Below are 19,223 nucleotides of genomic sequence, written 5' to 3'. Positions count from 1 at the left end.
CTTTTGTTGGCTTAGTTGGCAGCTGTATAGGCTGAATGTAGGCTTAAAAAGTAATGTCAATGATAATAGGCCTACTAGAAGAGGAGTAGATTGATAAAACTTAATTCAACAAGTTGGATGAATATTTTATCTCTAGAATTACACTCTGCAGTCATTGCCTTTGCAGTAATCTTGGTAACCATACAGACCATTGGCAACAGGATTTGTTATGACCACTGAGATACTATGCAGTTCTGTGAGGTTAAAACCTTCCAAAGCATGGGCTTGGGCTCATCATTTAAAAAATACTGCCATGGGGACTTGTAAAGGAAGTGGGAGAAAGAAAGACTTGAAACAATCAGTTTCAGTTTAAATGTAGCTCCCTCAGGCATTCAGATTATTCTTCATAACAAATGAGTCTTACTGTTCCTGAACATTGGAGTGGACGTGAAAGACTAACATATCTCACCTTCAGCTGTGAAGCTGTCATTATGAGACCCAATACTCCCAATGGGCCCTTACAACTACCACACAGCAGACCCTTGTGTGAGCTAATTTCTTTACTATCTTTCATTGGCAGTAATCCTAACTTCCTCCTCTCACCCCAATCCCATTCTCTCCAGCTCTCCTTTCCATTTCCGCTCGTTTCTGTCTATAATAATAACAAGTCTGATTAAACATGTTAAAGCTGAGTTGTGGTGGACACTGGTATGTAGTCTGTGACTCAGAGAGAGAGAGAGAAAGAGAGGACGGGGAGAGTGGGAGAACTAGAGAGAAAAAGAGAGGGAGAAAGTGAGAGAGAGAGAGAGAGGGGGGGAGAGTGCGAGAACTGGAGAGTGGGAGAAAGTAGACAAATTGAGAGGGAGTTGGAGTGAGATAGAGGCAGAGAGGAAGAGAGAGAAATGGAAAGAGAAGGAGGGGGAATGCACACATGGAACAGTTTGGATGTTATAAAAGCCTAATGAAAGTCGGCTGTTTGTACCACCGGGTGCCAATTGGGTCAGTGTTGCTTGAGGAGAGGAGTCGTCTTTGACACAGTGAAAATGAATAGGTTTTGACAGACATGGGCTGGTGGTGATGCTGATGATGCACTCAGCCGACCTTGGTCCATAGCAGGAGACAGTCATGGGACACTTTCCATGCTTGTGGCATAGGCATTCTCATTCTAAATGCCCAGAGGGCATGACATCACAATGACGTAATTTCAATCAGTTTCTAACGCCATTTCAACCATTTCCCCCCAGCTGGTTAGGCACATTAGATTTAGACGCCTGTGAAAGGGTCTTGAAATGGTTTGCAATCAACAGCACAATGGCTTGAGTAAGGCACAGATTGCGCCTGATGTGATGTTTACTTATGCTGAGTTTAATGTACTATACTTATGTGTTTTATATAGACCACTCAGCTCTCACAGGGAGCCTCAGTTCTCCCCATGGCTCCTTCCTTACTGCTCTGCAGCTTGCTGAGATCGCACAGTAACGTCCACAGAATGTGCAGTGTATGTGAAAACCCCTTTTCCAAAAGATTAGTAATGGATTCTGACCATAAACCTGCCAGATTCATATTTCCCCAGAGAGGGCTGGATGGGAGAGTAACTCTACACTAAGTTTGCTATTAACTTCCATGATAGACAGATACACACCAGGGTAACAAGGGGGGAAGGACACACCTAGCTAAGTATTTCCAGATCTTATAAAACCCTTCCCGGTGATACTGGTGTATCAGACCAAGGTTTCCAGTTGTCGTTGCAAGCTGCTGCAGTTGTTGTTGTGTAACTTGTTTAGTGCCTAGCCTAATTCTTTCTCGCTGTTGCTCTTTTAACATTTTGCAACAACATGTTGCTTTTGAATATGCCGCCAGGCCCCTACTAATCAGCCACCGGCTGATTGATTGAATCACTACAACTTTGATTGGTTCCCGGCCCTACTCTGTTCTGTTGCTTTTGACTGTCCCCCCAGGCCCTACTGAGCCATCACTAGCAACATGACTTATGTTATGGAGGGGAGAGTATTTTTTTTATTTAACCTTTATTTAACTAGGCAAGTCAGTTAAGAACAAATTATTATTTACAATGACAGCCTAATGGGGAACAGTGGGTTAACTGCCTTGTTTAGAACGACAGATTTTTACCTTGTCAGCTCGGGGATTCAATCCAGCAACCTTTCGGTTACTGGACCCACACTCTAACCACTAGGCCATCCCAAATCCTACTCTGTTCTATGCCTGGTTCATTGAAAAGAGGAAGTAACATGCAGAAACAAGGTCACCAAAAGCAGTGGGTCTTTTAATTATGATTAGTCAGGATTGGAACGATATTATTGGTCATTGTCATTAAACAGCTGGGTGAGTGAGTCCACACCGTGGAAAGATGGATAGGATGGAGAGTCAGGATTGGCAGTTGTGTTTGTGTGCGTGCGTGCGTGTCTGTGTGTGTGTTAAACAGCTGGGTGAGTGAGTCCACACCATGGAAAGATATGGCAGATGGCGGATGGGAAAAGTAGGTCATTGGCAGATGAAAACACAGCAGCTCATTGCAGTTTAGTATACTTTCTCATAGGCCTAGCGCAATCAAAAAATGTGATTGTCCTGTGTTTTATATATATTTCCACACTATGAGGTTGGAATAATAATATGAAATTGTGAATATGATGATAATGGCCCTTTAGTGTAAGAGCTATTTGAAAAGACAGTTCTCAGTTTTTCCCTCCCCACTCAAACCACTCCCAGACAGTCGTAGAAAATGATTGCTTGAGAAATTAAAATTTTTGACCAATTTAATTGAAAAGAATCCCAGGTACTTTATTATTTGATATTGAGTTAAAACACACACACACACACACATCTGGATTGGATTTTCATTGTCAAGCAATTGTGGTAGATACTTCAAATAATTTGTCATAGTACTTTAAGGCTTCAGTTTGGATATACTTTTAAACACCAGATCAAAGCTGAGAGGAGCTTGGGGATTGATGGTTTTTACTGTGTGTTTGTCGAAGATTCTACTCTAGTGTGCACAGCCTGGCATCAGAACAATATGAAACATACTTAATGTATTTCTGAGCATCTCCAAGATGTATGATACCTACTAATGATCTAGTTACTTTAGACTGAAACAAAAGTAGGGAGATTGGTTGGATGTAGTCCGCGACCACCTAGCAATTTAAAGGTTGTGTGTTTGAGTCACGTCGGGAACAACTGTATTATTTTAGCTAACCCTTCCCCTAACCATTATTCTAAACTTTAAACCAATTCACCTAAACTACTACTTAAATTCACCTTGCAGTTTTGTTTTAGTTCCCCTAACCATTCACGTAATTTATCCTAACCTTTGTTGTTAGTTCCCCAAACCAACAATGTAAATTCTCCCCGTATTTCTACTTTGTTGTTACATGCAACAATCAACCTTGTCTCAGAGAAAGACGTATAATACTATATGTCCTCCCAGATGTGTGATAACTTCCGTCATCCAATTCGTATGCTACTGTATGACCAGGTAAAATGTATGATACTATACATCCTCTAATTTGTATGATATTGTACGACCGCTATTCCATTCATAATGTAACCCGACATAACGTAACATACTGTATCATACTAAATTCAGTTCCAGAGATTTATTTACAGAATAATACAAACTGGGCAGAAAGGCATTGCTCTATGGGTTGTTTAGGTACTGCCTGGTTGTCAGTGAGGCCTGTGATAATGAGGTCCCAATGGGTCCTTACTCACTAACATATATTGTGTTTAAAACAGTGTGGTGCAGAAATATAGGTAAATTGGAAACTTTGCTACTTGGCAGAACAATTGGAGGCATTTTCATTAACTCAAGTACAGGTAGATTGAATGTGTAGTGGGGGTTTCCAGAAAGCAATGCCTATTGGGAGAACGTATGGCAAGCCACATTAGAATGGTTTCTCACAGCATTAACATCTGCTAACCATGTGTATGTGACAAATACAATTTGATTTGATGACACACAGTATAATCACTATATATAGTACATACTACTGTGTTATCTACCTCTTTCAATGTATTAAAAGCACGACAAGTAAGAGGGTCAAATTAGCTTGACAGCAAGTGAATATCCTAGTTAAATCTCAGAACAGCAATAGAAATGTTATTGCCACGTGTAATGGGAGAGATGAGTGTGTTTGTCTGACCAACGTGTGGCGTGTGTGTTATCTCCTGTCCAGGACCTGTGTGGAGCCTCCACCTGTGACACCCTGGGCATGGCTGACGTGGGCACCATGTGTGACCCCAAGAGAAGCTGCTCTGTGATAGAAGACGACGGTCTGCCCTCCGCCTTCACCACTGCTCACGAGCTTGGTGAGTGCTCTGTCACATCACCTTAGTCCGTCCTCCAGGGTTGGAATTGAACGTTCAGTTTACTTCCTGAATTGACTGAATTGACTCAATAGGGTGAACCCATTCACCCAAACCTGCTGTCCTCTCCAAACCCCCCTGGCACAGTCATTGAGAACCCAAAGTTACTGTTTTGTCAGTGTGACAAGAATAGTTACTAAAAATGACCCAGATTTCCACTTTTTAGTTTGAACAGCATTAGAGCTGATATAAAGGAAGACCGATATCTATGCAGATTCTCATTGTATTTTTATGTGAATGTAAAGCTGTAAAAACGGTCAAACAAAGACGTAACTGTTGACGGTATCACCTCCTTTCACAATACCTGAGCAACCATAAAATAATTTTTGTAAATGTCCAGTGTTTATTGACTGACAAAAACAACAAGCCAGTTGACACCAAGGTATATGACCTATGCTGCCCAAGTAAATCCAGTAAGTAATTTATTGAATAACAAAGATGAATGACACAGTAATGTCTCCCTTCTTCCTCTTCCTGCTATAGGCCACGTGTTCAACATGCCGCATGACAATGTGAAGGCGTGTGAGGAGACGTTTGGGAAGCTGAAGGACAACCACATGATGTCCCCTACTCTGATCCAGATCAACAGGACCAGCCCCTGGTCCCACTGCAGCGCAGCCATCATCACTGACTTCCTGGACAGCGGACATGGTGAGTCAGCAGAACCTCTGACCTCTAACCCCTGACGCACACACATAGGCATGTACGCACAGCACATACCTGACCCTTACTAAGGTGTGGTAGTGGTAAAGAGATATTTGGGTAACCCTTGAGTGCTGCCGGTAAAAAAGTGGGCAAACCCATTTATCTTGTGTAATATGTGGGAAAACCCTACAAGGTTGGTACACTGCCTGGACAGTGGAAATGGTGAGTCATCGTGACTCTTACCTTCTGACCCCTAACCCCTGACCCTTGTTGTGTAGAACAAGTGGAAGGAATGTAGGGAGAGTGTTTGATAAAGAGGTGTGAGTGAGACTCAGCTGAACTCAGTCTCACTGTGGTGCTTCAGGCACCCCTTATAACACACTCATTGGTTGACAACATACAGTACAAACATCTTGTGTTGTGTTGGCACCAGGACTGCTGATGGCTGATCACATTGAGAGAACACATGCCCATCCTAACGTGCTGCTGAGCACATAATCACAGAGCCTGTTCTGTTCCTGTTGTGTCCCTGTCACAAACAGAGTCACACAGTCTAGCCTGTTATCTGTTGCCACAGGGTCAGTAACTAGGGGGCTATGAAGCCTGCGGTTGGCAAGGAGCAGGCTGACTTACTTCGCAAAGCAGACATTTGTCTCTTTATTTTTCTCAATTCCGCCTGATAAGATCAAATAGATAAAGATGGTAGTTATTGTCCCTGAAAGGGAAATGTGTTTTAGACATATATACTGCTTAACATAATGATTATAAGTCTTCAAATAGCCCAAGAATATAATAACCTCTCAGTCATGAATATGACCTGATGGGGTAACAACAGCTATAGTTATCTCTGTCGTAAAGACGAATCACGTATCAGATAACTCTAAATGGGACATGTGCACAGACCAGACAGCCTACACTCACTGTAACGTTGGAGGCACTCACAAAATGTTACATTACAGACAATGAGAGAGAGAACTCTCTCTGCAGACATCCTAATCCTACTCTCTTGAATATGGAGCTTGTGCCAAGCAGGGCAAACCACAAGGTCTGGACCCAGATCAGTGACAAACTGTTATTTCAAGGCCTGCTATCCTGACCATCTGTCCCAAATTAGAGGGGCTGTTATACGAAGAACCACCGCAGTGGTTTGGGCAGCTAGGTGTAGTCCTCAATACTTCCCACATAGGTTAAAATAGAATATAAGAAAAATTCTCTGTTCGTTCCATTCTGTTTTCATGGCCGTTACATGACATTTTTCCTCAGGAAAGAGAAAAGTAGACAACGACAATGGCTGGTTCAAAGTAGCACAAGCACGCACGCAAGTTAGAAGTGCCTTGAGACATTAGGAGTGTGTGTCTCTTTGTTAAAAACAGCTGGTGCATGTTCTCTAATGTTAAGGAAGTCTCAAGTTTTTGCTCGCCTGAGTTAGAATACCTTATGGTAAGCTGCAGACCATACTATTTACCAAGAGAGTTTTCATCTATATTTTTAGTAGCCGTCTATTTACCACCACAAACCGATGCTAGGGGGACTGCACTCAGCAACCTGTATAGGGCCATATTCAAACAAGAAAATGTACACCCAGAAGTGGCGATTTTCGTGGCTGGTGATTTTAATGCAAGGAAACTGAAATACGTTTACCTAATTTTTACCAGCATGTCACCTGTGCAACTAGAGGACACAAGATTCTAGATCACCTTTACTCGACACACAGAAACATATACAAGGCTCTCCCTCGCCCTCCCTGATTCCTACTTACAAGCAAAAAACTCAAACAGGAAGAACCAATGCGGAAGTGGTCCGATGAAGCGGATGAAACACAGCAGGACTGTTTCGCTAGCACAGACTGAAATATATTCCGGTATTCATCCAATGACATTGAGGAGTGTACCACATCAGTCACCGGCTTCATTAATAAGTGCATCAATGACGTCGTCCCCACCGTACGTACATATCCCAACCAGAAACCATGGATTACAGGCATGCCATGGATTCTTGTGCGACCTCACTGAGCTAAAGGCTAGAGCTGCCGCTTTCAAGGAGTGGGACATTATCCGGACGCTCATAAGAAATCCCTCTTCAACCTTTGACGAGCCATCAAACAGGAAAAGCATCAATACAAGACTAAGATCGAATCCTACTACGCCGGCTCTGACGCACGCCGGATTTGGCAGGGCTTGCAAAACTATCACGGATTACAAAGGGAAAACCAGCCGCGAACTGCCCCGTGACACGAGCCTACCAGATGAGCTAAACGCGTTCTATGCTCGCTTCAAGGCAAGCAACACTGAACCATGCATGAGAGCACCAGCTGTTCTAGACGGCTGTGTGATCTCACTCTCCGTAGCCAATATGAGTAATTCCTTTAAACAGATTAACATTCACAAGGCCGGATTACCAGGATGTGTACTCAGAGCATGGTCTGACTAGCTGGCAAGTGTCTTCACTGACATTTTCAACCTCTCCCTGACAAAGTCTATAATACATACATGTTTCATGCAGACCACCATATTCCCTGTGCCCAAGAACGTCAAGGTAACCTGTCTAATTGACTATCACCCCGTAGCACTCACATCTGTAGCCATGAAATGCATGGGTCACATCAACACCATCATCTGAGACACCCTGGACCCACTTTGCATACCGCCCCAACAGATTCACAGATGATTCGATCTCTATTGCACTCCACACTGCCTTCTCCCACCTGGACAAGAGGAACACCTATGTGCGAATGTTGTTCATCGATTAAAACACCATGGTGCTCTTCAAGCTCATCACTAAGCTCAGGACCCTCGGACTGAACACCTCCCTCTGCAACTTGATCCTGGACTTCCTGACAGGCCGCCCGCAGGTGATGAGTGTAGGCAACAGCACAACCGCCACACTGACCCTCAACACATGGGCTCCTCAGAGGTGCGTGCTTAGTCACCTCCTGTACTCCCTGTTCACCCATGACTGCGTGGCCATGCATGACTTCAACACCATCATTAAGTTTACTGATGATGACTACACAACGGTGGTAGCTCTGATCACCAAAGATGATGAGACAGCCTATAAGTAGGTCAGTGTGGTATCAGGAGAACCTTACCTCTCCTTGCCTAGTTAAAGGTTAAATAAAAAAATTAAAAATGTCAGCAAGACAAGAGCGCTGATCGTGGACTACAGGAAACGGAGGGCTGATCATGCCCCCATCCACATCGACGGGGCTGTAGTGGAGCAGGTTAAGACCTTCAAGGACCTCTATACCAGGCAGTGGAGAAAGGTCCTAAAAGTTGTCAAAGACCCCAGCAGACACTGGGACACATGTTGGACAATAGAACCCAAATTCATACAATCAGTAGGTCTAGGCAGTGTTATAATACTGGAGACTTTGACCGTTCTTGAGACCACATTTTTATTGTCTCGGTCTTGTCCTGTCAGAGACATTTGTACTCAGTCAGCCGAGACCAGCGGAGTAAAAAACACATAATTATCAGCCTCCATTTAATAAGCGCATACAACCACTTCACCAGGCCAAATATACACACTCCTTTCTTGAAACATTAATTCCTGCAGTCTTTATATCTATTATAGACATGTTTGCGCAGTGGCGAACATATTGGACCTAGGCCTTCATTGTGTGACAGGTTGGTGATGCTGAAAAGACAGCAATGGTAATACCAGCAACTCATGTACGTAGGAGAGTGCACTTTTTGTAAAACAGATGATCCCCAGGTGAAGAAGAAAAAAAATGTATGGATAGCGGGGGCTATTTAAGCCAGTGGTGTAGTGGGGGATGTTTAAGCAATAAGACAGGTGGACTCAACAGGGTGGGGGGTGGACTCAACAGCCCTTAGCCGTGGTATATTGGCCATATATCACAAACCCCCGAGGTGCCTTATTGCTTTTATAAACTGGTTACCAATGTAATTAGAGCAGTAAAAATAAATGTTTTTGTCATACCCGTGGTATATGGCCTGATATACCAACGCTGTCAGGGCTCGAACCATCCAGTTTTTAAATGCAGGTATATGCCGTATACCCACTTTTCTTTCAGTGGGCATTGCATTTACTCACTTCTTAATCCCCAGTTATGTGTAACAAAGTAGTGTAGTAGAGGTATACAATATCAAGTATGTAGTACAATAGTGGAATCCTGCCTACACAATTGCAAAACACGTGAAATATATTCAATAGCACGCTGCTCACATAGCCTAGTTTCAGCAAAATATCATCTGCAGGTAGGCAGCAAGAGCGCGCAGCTCTTAACTGGTTTTGGCATGGAGCAGCTCACAGAAGAATGTCACTCACAGCTGGTAGGTAGGAAAGACGTTTCAACTTATGATATCTACCAATAAATGTTAACTAAGGCAACAATGGGTATGCAAACCAGGTATTAAAAAATGTTAGTCTGAAGTCTTGGTTAGTAGGCTATTTGTGATTTCAGTCATCATGTGCTGTTTGCATCAGGGGCATAGGCATGAGTGGGCCTGGTTGGACACAGGCCCAACCACTGGGGCCCTGCCAGGCCCACCCAATCAGATTGAGCAAAAAAACAACAACACAGTTCCACTCACCAGATGATAATCATTTGAAACAACCCTTCCCTGCAGTCAATGACCAAAAGTGCCTTCTTTGACCTCAAAGGTTGGAAGGATATTAATATTTTTAATAATTTTGTAATTTGTGAAGATTATAAAAATAAAATGAATATCAAGTGTTTCTATGTCAAACAGTTTTGTTATATTTCAGTCTTCTGTGATGTAAATAAAGTGTAATATTGGGATGCAAACAACAATTTGAATACATTTTAGTTCTATATCTGACATGGTACAAGTGTCCAAGTCCAAGGTACAAGTCCATAACCATGTGTGAGGTGTATACTTTTTTTAAATGCATTTTTTTTAAGACTACTAAGAATCACTCTGTGTGACCCTGATTTAGCCCACTGCAGTTAAAGGTTAACTTCTTGTTAAAAGTTATTATTGAAAAGGGAGAAGCTAACAAATTAGCAACAACATCTTCTTCGATAACACCTGTTGCAGCCGCTGAAACTAGCCAACAACAAAAGATAGCTAGCTAGACCCTGGGAAAACTACTGCTCGCTATTGCACAGTGATCTGTTGGCCTTTGATAAGGCAGAAGTTTCCATACGTATTTTTGGTAAAAACGGTCCCACCCATTACAATTTAAAATGTGATTGGTTTATTCCACTGTCACTCCCAAATGTTGCCCTAATACAGTTGAATGGCATGTGCCTTCTATCCAGCTTCTCATGGCCTAGCTAATGGCTGAATTAGCTAGGTAGATTTATCTCGTCAAAGACAAAATCTGAACTGAAGAGATTAAATCAGAACATGATTGAAAATAATAATATAATTGTAATTATTGTTTTTATTATATTAGAAATCCTTAGCCCTCTGAAGGCGTAGAAGGTCCTCATTGTTCCCCGCTGTGTTTGGGTTAGTAATAATTGCCCTCAGCATGCATTTGTTTACCATTCTGAATGTCTATAGAATCCATATGTTCTTCTGAAATATGCAGAAATACTGGACAAAGAATTACAATTATGGTCTTGAATGGGACTCGCTTTTTTATGTTCTCTGTATTGAATTGGTCTCGAACCTGCTTGTCCCCCTCCCGGTCTCGGTGTCAACTCGGTCTCGACCTCCCTCCGGTCTTGGTCTTGACTCGGACTCGATTTGCTCCGTTCTTGGTCCTGAATTTGTCTCGCTTTAGGTGGTCTCGAACACAACACTGGGCCTAGGCTACATAAAAAAACATACAAAAATCAATGAGTCTGATGCAACAGATCAGAAAATGTTGATGCACTATTAGTCTGTGTCTTCACATTATAAGCGCAACAATGTGCACAAGACAGTAGGCTACGCGTGAATGTTCGTTTCATAATGCAATTAGCATGAAAATACCATTGTCAAAGTGACAGATATGAAAATATCCTTTAGAAATGTAGAAAGAGGGGAGATCTAAAGATGCAACAACTAGCATGGGTTGCTAATATGACCAGGATTGTGCCTTTGGTTACTGGACAATGAAAGAAAGTTGAAAACCAATAGAACATGAGAAAAATAGGCTACTGGTTTCAATGGCATATTCTTTATAATATAATTGCCTATACAGATATGGTCGGATTTTGCCGAGACTACCTTGAAGCAAAGTATAATATGTAGTAAAACTTTCAGGTTTCAAACAAATAGCTATACTTTTTCAAAATGTGTATTGCCTCCAGCACATTGCAAAGTGTTGTGTGGCGCGCTGATGAAGCCTGCCTTCCATTGCCTATGCATTTGAAAGGCAAAAGGGAATCGTGCTACAATTACGAGTTGAGATTTTTTTGTTGCTATTTTTAATCGTGGCCAGAAAAATGATTTTTAACATGCGATTGCATTTCAAATTATTGAGCAACGATTGGGCTTATAAAAGCTGTGCACGTGTGATAAATAAGATACCCTACATAACAAACATACACTACCGTTCAAAAGTTTGGGGTCACCTAGAAATGTCCTTGTTTTTGAAAGAAAAGCAAATTTTTTGTCCATTAAAATAACATCAAATTGATCAGAAATACAGTGTAGACATTGTTAATGTTGTAAATGACTATTTTAGCTGGAAACGGCAGATTTTTTAAAATGGAATATCTACATAGGTGTACAGAGGCCCATTATCTGCAACCATTACTCATGTGTTCCAATGGCACGTTGTGTTGGCTAATCCAAGTTTATCATTTTAAAACGCTAATTGATCATTAGAAAAACTTTTTGCAATTATGTTAGCACAGCTGAAAACTGTTGTACTGATTAAAGAAGCAATAAAATGGGCCTTCTTTCAATTTGATGTTATTGGGACATTGCACGAATAATGGCACTGTTTCAAGCAGACCACCATAGTCCCTCTACCCAAGAACACTAAGGCAACCTGCTTAAATGACTACCGACCCGTAGCACTCACATCCATAGCCATGAAGTGCTTTGAAAGGCTGGTAATGGCTCACATTAACACCATTATCCCAGAAACCCTAGACCCAATCCAAGTTGCATACCGCCCAAACAGATCCACAGATGATGCAATCTCCATTGCACTCCACACTGTCCTTTCCCACCTGGACAAAAGGAACACCTACGTAAGAATGCTATTAATTGACTACAGCTCAGCGTTCAACACCATAGTACCCTCAAAGCTCATCACTAAGCTAAGGATCCTGGCACTAAACACCTCTGTCTGCAACTGGATCCTGGACTTCCAGGTGGTGAGGGTAGGTAGCAACACATCTGCCACACTGATCCTCATCACTGGAGCCCCTCGAGTGCGTTCTCAGTCCCCTCCTGTACTCCTTGTTCACCCATGACTGTGTGGCCAGGCACGACTCCAACCCAACACCATCATTACGTTTCCAGACGATACAACAGTGTTAGGCCTGATCATCGACAACGACTAGACAGCCTATAGGGAGGCGGTCAGAGACCTGGCTGGGTGGTGCCAGAATAACAACCTATCCCTCAACGTAACCAAGACTAAGGTGATGATTGTGGACTACAGGAAAAGGAGGATTAAGCGCGCCCCTATTCTCATTGACGGGGCTGTAATGGAGCAGGTTGAGAGCTTCAAGTTCGTTGGTGTCCACATCACCAACAAACTAGAATGGTCCAAACACACCAAGACAGTCTTGAAGAGGGCACGGCAAAGCCTATTCCCCCTCAGGAAACTGAAAAGATTTGGCTTTGGTCCTCAGATCCTCAAAAGGTTCTACATCTGGAACTTCGAGAGCATCCTGACTGGTTGCATCACTGCCTGGTACGGCAACTGCTCGGCTTACGAACGCAAGGCACTACAGAGGGTAGTGTGTACAGCACAGTACATCACTGGGGCTAAACTGCCTGCCATCCAGGACCTATATAATAGGCGGTGTCAGAGGAAAGCCCATAAAATTGTCAGAGACTCCAGTCACCCAAGATATAGACCGCTTTCTCTGCTACAGCACGGCAAACGGTACCGGAGCGCCAAGTCTAGGACCAAAAAGCTCCTCAACAGCTTCTACCCTCAAGACATTAGACAGATGAACAATTCATAAAAATCCCCACTGGACAATTTACATTGACCCCCCCTCTTGTACACTGCTGCTACTTGCAGTTTGTTTGTTACCTATAGTCACTTCGCCCCCACCTACAGATGACCTCAAGTAGCCTGTACCCTGCACACTGACTTGGTACCAGTGCCCCCTTTATATAGCCTTGTTATTGTTATTCTTATTGTGTTACTTTTTATTATTACTTTTTATTTGAGCCTACCATTATGGACTATTAGCAGGACAATATACCTTAACCAACACCTCTCTGTATTTTGATACTTTGTAGATGGGAGCTCCGGAGTGGATGGGGGCTCCCGCAATGTAAAATGCGTTGCTACAGATGCAGGTTTGATACCTGTGCCGGCCGCCACCAGGAGATCCATGAGGTGGCTTTTAGTTTTAATTTAGAATCCTTCAACTCTCTATATGTAATTATTGGTGGAGAGTCACGTCATATTTTTTGATCTAGTGTAGGCCTACCGTAGGCGACATGAGTCTCACTAGTGTTGAGTAATTTGCTGTTAAAGTGGTGTAGGTCTTATTTATTTAAAGAGCATATTGGAGTTAGAAGCAATATAGGATTTGAAGCAAAAGCCTACAACTATTTTAGCACCGTTTCGCGCTGCTCTGAGACAAGCATGGGGACTGGTCTTGATAAATCAATTGAGGCTTTTATTTTCACTTAATCTCCGTTTGGATATTGGTTAGACTATAATAAAAAATTAGGTCGCAGATATGTTATGCTCTTAGTGTAACCTTTATTTAACTAGGCAAGTCAGGTAAGAACAAATTCTTATTTACAAGAACAGCCTATTCCTTCCTCCCCGTCGGGGAATTGAACCCCGGTCTCCCGCATGCCCTGTCCACATGACATGGGGATTCTTTAGCTAAATAGCCAAGTACTGTACTGCCGACCGTCACGTTGTACAGCGTCATATTCTCCATTCCTTCCTAATGGAAACCCAGAGGTTTTTTGTTTTTTCTTGGAATAGAAACACCATAATATTAATCGAATTAATTAAACAAGTAACAAAATTTGACACACCTAATCATTCCAGGATGTTCCTTTATTTTGACTATTTTCTACATTGTAGAATAATAGTGAAGACATCACAACTATGAAATAACACATATGGAATCAGTTAAGAACAAATTCTTATTTACAAGGACAGCCTACTCCTTCCTCCCCGTCAGGGAATTGAACCCCAGTCTCCCTGCATTCTCTAGTACAGCCATCATGGAAGGTACTTGAGGTCACCGAGAAAGTCTGGACATGGCCTGCTCCCCCTTATGTAAGAAATTAGGCACTTTTCCATGTTTACATGTATGTATTGTATGCTTACTTGTCAGACTGCACATTGGCCTAATAAACAAATGCAGGTGGCTTATATCTTCAAAATGCTTTAAATGCTTTATTATCAAAATGTGAAAGCATATACTTTACAGTACTGTATTTCCTCATCAGCATCTTTATGCTTTCATTAATAAAATAATGATAAATGTAACGGCGGTCGTCTGTTGAAGGAGAGTCGGACCAAAATGCAGCGTGGTTAAATCGAGACATCTTTAATGACGATAAATACGAACAATACAAAAACAACAAACGGAAATGTAAAAACCTACAGCCTGTCTGGTGACAACTAACACAGAGACAGGAACAATCACCCACAAAATACACAGTAAAACCCAGGCTACCTAAATATGGTTCCCAATCAGAGACAACGAGAATCACCTGACTCTGATTGAGAACCGCCTCAGGCAGCCAAGCCTATGCTAGACACACCCCTAATCAGCCACAATCCCAATGCCTACAAAAACCCCAATACAAAAACACAATAAACCCATGTCACACCCTGGCCTGAACAAATAATTAAAGAAAACACAAAAATACTAAGACCAAGGCGTGACAATAAAAATACCCTTTCAAAATGCAGATGTTGATTTAGCTTTGGATCCATAACGAATTACTATGAGAATAAATCACTGAATTACTGCTATACAGATATAGACATAGGAGGCTAATTCGTAAATGTTTTATCCTAATATTTTTTAATAAAGATAAGCATTGTATGTTAGATTATAGGAGAATCTTTGGTAGGCCTAAAATGTTCTTCCTCAAGTTCTACTGTCATAGACAGTTGGAGTGCCAGTGCACACTGCCTTCATATCACACCACACCAAACTGTCAAAACCGTTTCTAAACTTAAGGTAATGTAATATCATAAGTCAAGTTATTGCCAAAGGGAAAATATCACAGCAAACACAACATTGCATTTGGAACTTCATTTGGCCAAAGAAAATGGCTGAAGATAATGAAATAAAACACTTGCAAACTGGTTTAAACCTTAAACCAAAGTTCTGAACAGGCTGTATCAAGAAAGGCTAGCGACTACTTTGTACCCTTTGTTTAACACCTTTTTGGTTACTACATGATTCCATGTGTTATTTCATTGTTTTGATGTCTTCACTATTATTCTACAATGTAGAAAATAGTGAAATAAAGAAAAAGCCTTCAATGAGTAGGTGTGTCCAAACTTTTGAATGATAATGTATATAGATATATATATATATATATATATATATATATATATATATATATATATATATATACATTATATATATATATTTTTTTTATCTTTCTCTCTGCATTGTTGGGAAGGTCCTGTAAGTAAGCCTTTCACTGTTAGTATGCCCCTTTTGTTTACGAAGCATGTGACAAATAAAATTAGATTTGAGTGCATTGAGAAGTTAGGAGAGTCTCACTGAGTGCTAAGTCACAGACCGTCCGACGCTTCCAATTCAGTCTGGCCTTTTGATGTTGTGTAACACAGGCCTGTCAAACCTGAATTATTATTAGACTTTTCCTGGAAACAGCTAGGCCCTCTGCTCTGTGCTTCTTCTTTTTATCGTAACTCCACTCTGCAGGGCTTTTGTCACTCAGGTGTGCTGTCTTAGGTAGGGTTGCACATTTTGGGGAATATTCAGAGGTGGAAAGATTCCGTGGGAATTAACGGGAATATATAGGAATTATCGGTAATATATGGGAATTCATGGAAATATATGCACATTAATATTAATACCATTTAAATTTAGATTTTTTTTGTATTGGATATATTTAGCATATCACATGGAGACAGAAACATAACCTTTTACCTTATCATAAGTTGACATAGTTGCAAATGATAAATGCTTCCAATAGAAGAAAAAAATACGATTTAGTTACGAATTGGACTTTAATTAAATTAGTTGACTCTTCACACGTGGGATGATTTCACTGAACAACAAAAGAAAGGGAATATTGAATGATCCCCAATGATCCATCACATCTCCCAAAATACATCTGTAAAATGATAGTTTAGAAACAAAAACTTTGGTTGTTTTCCTCTCAGACTTCCATGTCTTCTCCCTGGACCTCCTCAATGTCCACCTCTTGAACATCAGACTCTGAGGCCTCATCTTCACTGTCACTTTCCAACTTTGTTGAGGATGGCACATTGTCAGGCTCAAAAAGCCTCAAATTTGCCTGGATGGCCACCAATTGTTCAACCCTTGTGTTGGTCAGCCTGTTGCGTGCTTTGGTGTGTGTGTTCCCAAACAAGAACCAGTTGTGCTCTGAGGCGACTGATGTTGGTGGGATTTGGAGGATGATGGAGGCCACAGGGGAAAGAGCCTCAGATCCATAAAGTCCCTTCCACCAGGTGGCTGATGAGATATGTTGGCACGACTGCCATATTGCATCTCCATCCCAAAGCCCTTGTTTGGAAGTGTACTTCGCCAGACTGCCAAGAACCTTGCCCTTATCCAGGCAAAGGTGGCGAGACACGGTAGTGATGACACCATAGGCCTTGTTGATCTCTGCACCAGACAGGATGCTTTAGCCAGTATACTTGGGGTCCAACATGTACGCTGTGGCGTGTATGGGCTTCAGGCAGAAGTCGTCACGCTTTTTGATGTATTTCAGAACAGCAGTGTCCTCTGCTTGGAGCAACAGTGAAGTGGGCAGGGCAGTATGGATTTCTTCTCTTACATCTGCAAGTAGAGTCTGAACATCAGACAGGATGGCATTGTCTCCCTCAATCCGTGCAATGGCTACTGCTATAGGTTTCAGGAGTTTCAGGCTGCTTTTACCACTCTCTCCCAAAATATATCATCCAGGAGGATCCTCTTGATGGGGCTGTCCATATCGGCAGACTGTGATATGGCCATTTCTTGGAGAGACTCTTTCCCCTCCAGGAGACTGTCAAACATGATGACAACATCACCCCAATGGGTGTTGCGGGGAAGCTTCAATGTGGTTGTCACACCCTGACCATAGTTTGCTTTGTATGTTTCTATGTTTTGGTTGGTCAGGGTGTGAGCTGGGTGGGCATTCTATGTTACATGTCTAGTTTGTCTAGTTCTATGTTTGGCCTGATATGGTTCTCAATAAGAGGCAGATGTTCGTCATTGTCTCTGATTGGGAACCATATTTAGGTAGCCTGTTTGGTGTTGTTTTTTTTGGGGGTGATTGTCCTTAGTGTCTTGATGTCCTTGTTCCTGTCTTTGTGTTTTGCACCAGATAGGGCTGTTTTGAGTTCTCACGTTTATTGTTTTTGTTAGTTTATTCATGTATAGCGTCTTCATTAAAGAAACATGAATAACCACCACGCTGCGTTTTGGTCCTCCTCTCCTTCACCACAAGAGAACCGTTACAGTGGTGCTCTTATTCTTCTCACTTTGCTTAGTGCGGTAGATTGCTGCTCTAATTGATGACCCTTCACATACCTAATTATTTCCTTGGTTCTCTTGTAGAGTGTATCCATTGTTTTCGGTGCCACGATGTCCTTGAGGAGCAGATTCAATACATGAGCAGCACAGCCAATGGGTGTGATGTGAGGGTAGGACTCCTCCTCTTTAGACCAAGCAGCCTTCATGTTCGCAGCATTGTCTGTCACCTGTGCAAATACCTTCTGTGGTCCAAGGTCATTGATGACTGCCTGTAGCTCATCTGCTATGTAGAGACCGGTGTGTCTGTTGTACCTTGTGTCTGTGCTCTTGTAGAATACTGGTTGAGGGGTGGAGATGATGTAGTTAATTATTCCTTGCCCACGAACATTCAACCACCTATCAGAGATGAATGTAATACAGTTTGCTTTCTCTATGATTTGCTTGACCTTCACTTGAACTCTGTTGAAGTCAGCAAATGAGTGGATAAAGCATGTCTGGTTGGAGGTGTGTATGCTGGGCGAAGAACATTCAGAAATCTCTTCCAATACACATTGACTGTGAGTATCAGAGGTGAACCAGTTGCATATACATCTCGAGCAAGACATTCATCAGCATTTCTCTGACTACATTCCTCCATTGAGTCAAAAAATATCTGATTCCAGGAGGACCATGAGCTGTTGCTATTGATAAGGTGTCTGATTCATAATTTCCCCCTCAAATATAAGTAGAGGGACTTTTGTCAGAGGTTGCTTGTTGTGAGCGATGAGGGAACTTTATGCACTTCACCAGATGATTCTGCATCTTTGTTGCATTCTTCACATATGATTTGGCACAGTATTTGCAAATGTACACAGCTTTTCCTTCTACATTAGCTGCAGTGAAATGTCTCCACACATCAATCAGATAGTGCCTGTGGCTTTTCCTGTAAAGATTAGAAAAAAAATGAGTAAAAAAAAACAACAAATACAATTCCATTTATAGATAAATAGTTCAGCAGTTAGATTAAACAACTGCTTTGTAAGATAAATGTTTTAAAATGAATGGAATGTATGGAAACAGGTGACTTAACACACTCCTCAGTTAGCAAGCTAAAACCCACATGGTAGCAAAAACTAACTAGCAGAAATTGTTAACAAGTTAGAAATAATTTAAACACACTTTGCTGTAAGCTACTATTTCACCAGAAAGATTCCGACCCTTTGCAACCCTAGCCTTAGATCAATGATTTTGCATATATCTGTTTGTGTGTGTGGTCATGTGTCTCTGTATATGTCTGTGCGTTCACATGTGTGTGTGCATGTCTGTGTGCTTGTGTGTGTGTGTGATCGTTACTCTACTCAGCAGGGCAGAGGCAGACATTAGGCAGACACTAGGCAGATGTCTATGGAACAGCACACTAATGGGTTAAACTAGACTTGGCCGAGTCAAGAAATTGTGTGTGTAT

General features: G+C 41.9%; 1 protein-coding gene across 1 annotated transcript in view; it reads left to right on the top strand.

Annotated features, from left to right (window-relative positions):
• The window catches only part of adamts15a (ADAM metallopeptidase with thrombospondin type 1 motif, 15a), a 32,545-nt gene that overhangs the window by 3,880 nt on the left and 9,442 nt on the right, over nucleotides 1-19,223 (top strand). Inside the window, exons 2-3 of the mRNA XM_024394847.2 lie at nucleotides 4,173-4,305; nucleotides 4,846-5,013. Of these exons, the coding sequence (XP_024250615.1) occupies nucleotides 4,173-4,305; nucleotides 4,846-5,013 (301 nt within the window). The remainder of the gene's footprint in view (nucleotides 1-4,172; nucleotides 4,306-4,845; nucleotides 5,014-19,223) is intronic.

The sequence above is a fragment of the Oncorhynchus tshawytscha genome, linkage group LG30, assembly GCF_018296145.1.
Source record: "Oncorhynchus tshawytscha isolate Ot180627B linkage group LG30, Otsh_v2.0, whole genome shotgun sequence".
Classification (NCBI taxonomy): Eukaryota; Metazoa; Chordata; class Actinopteri; order Salmoniformes; family Salmonidae; genus Oncorhynchus; species Oncorhynchus tshawytscha.
The sequence above is the reverse complement of the archived record's forward strand: the minus strand, read 5'-3'. Positions and strand labels throughout refer to the sequence as shown.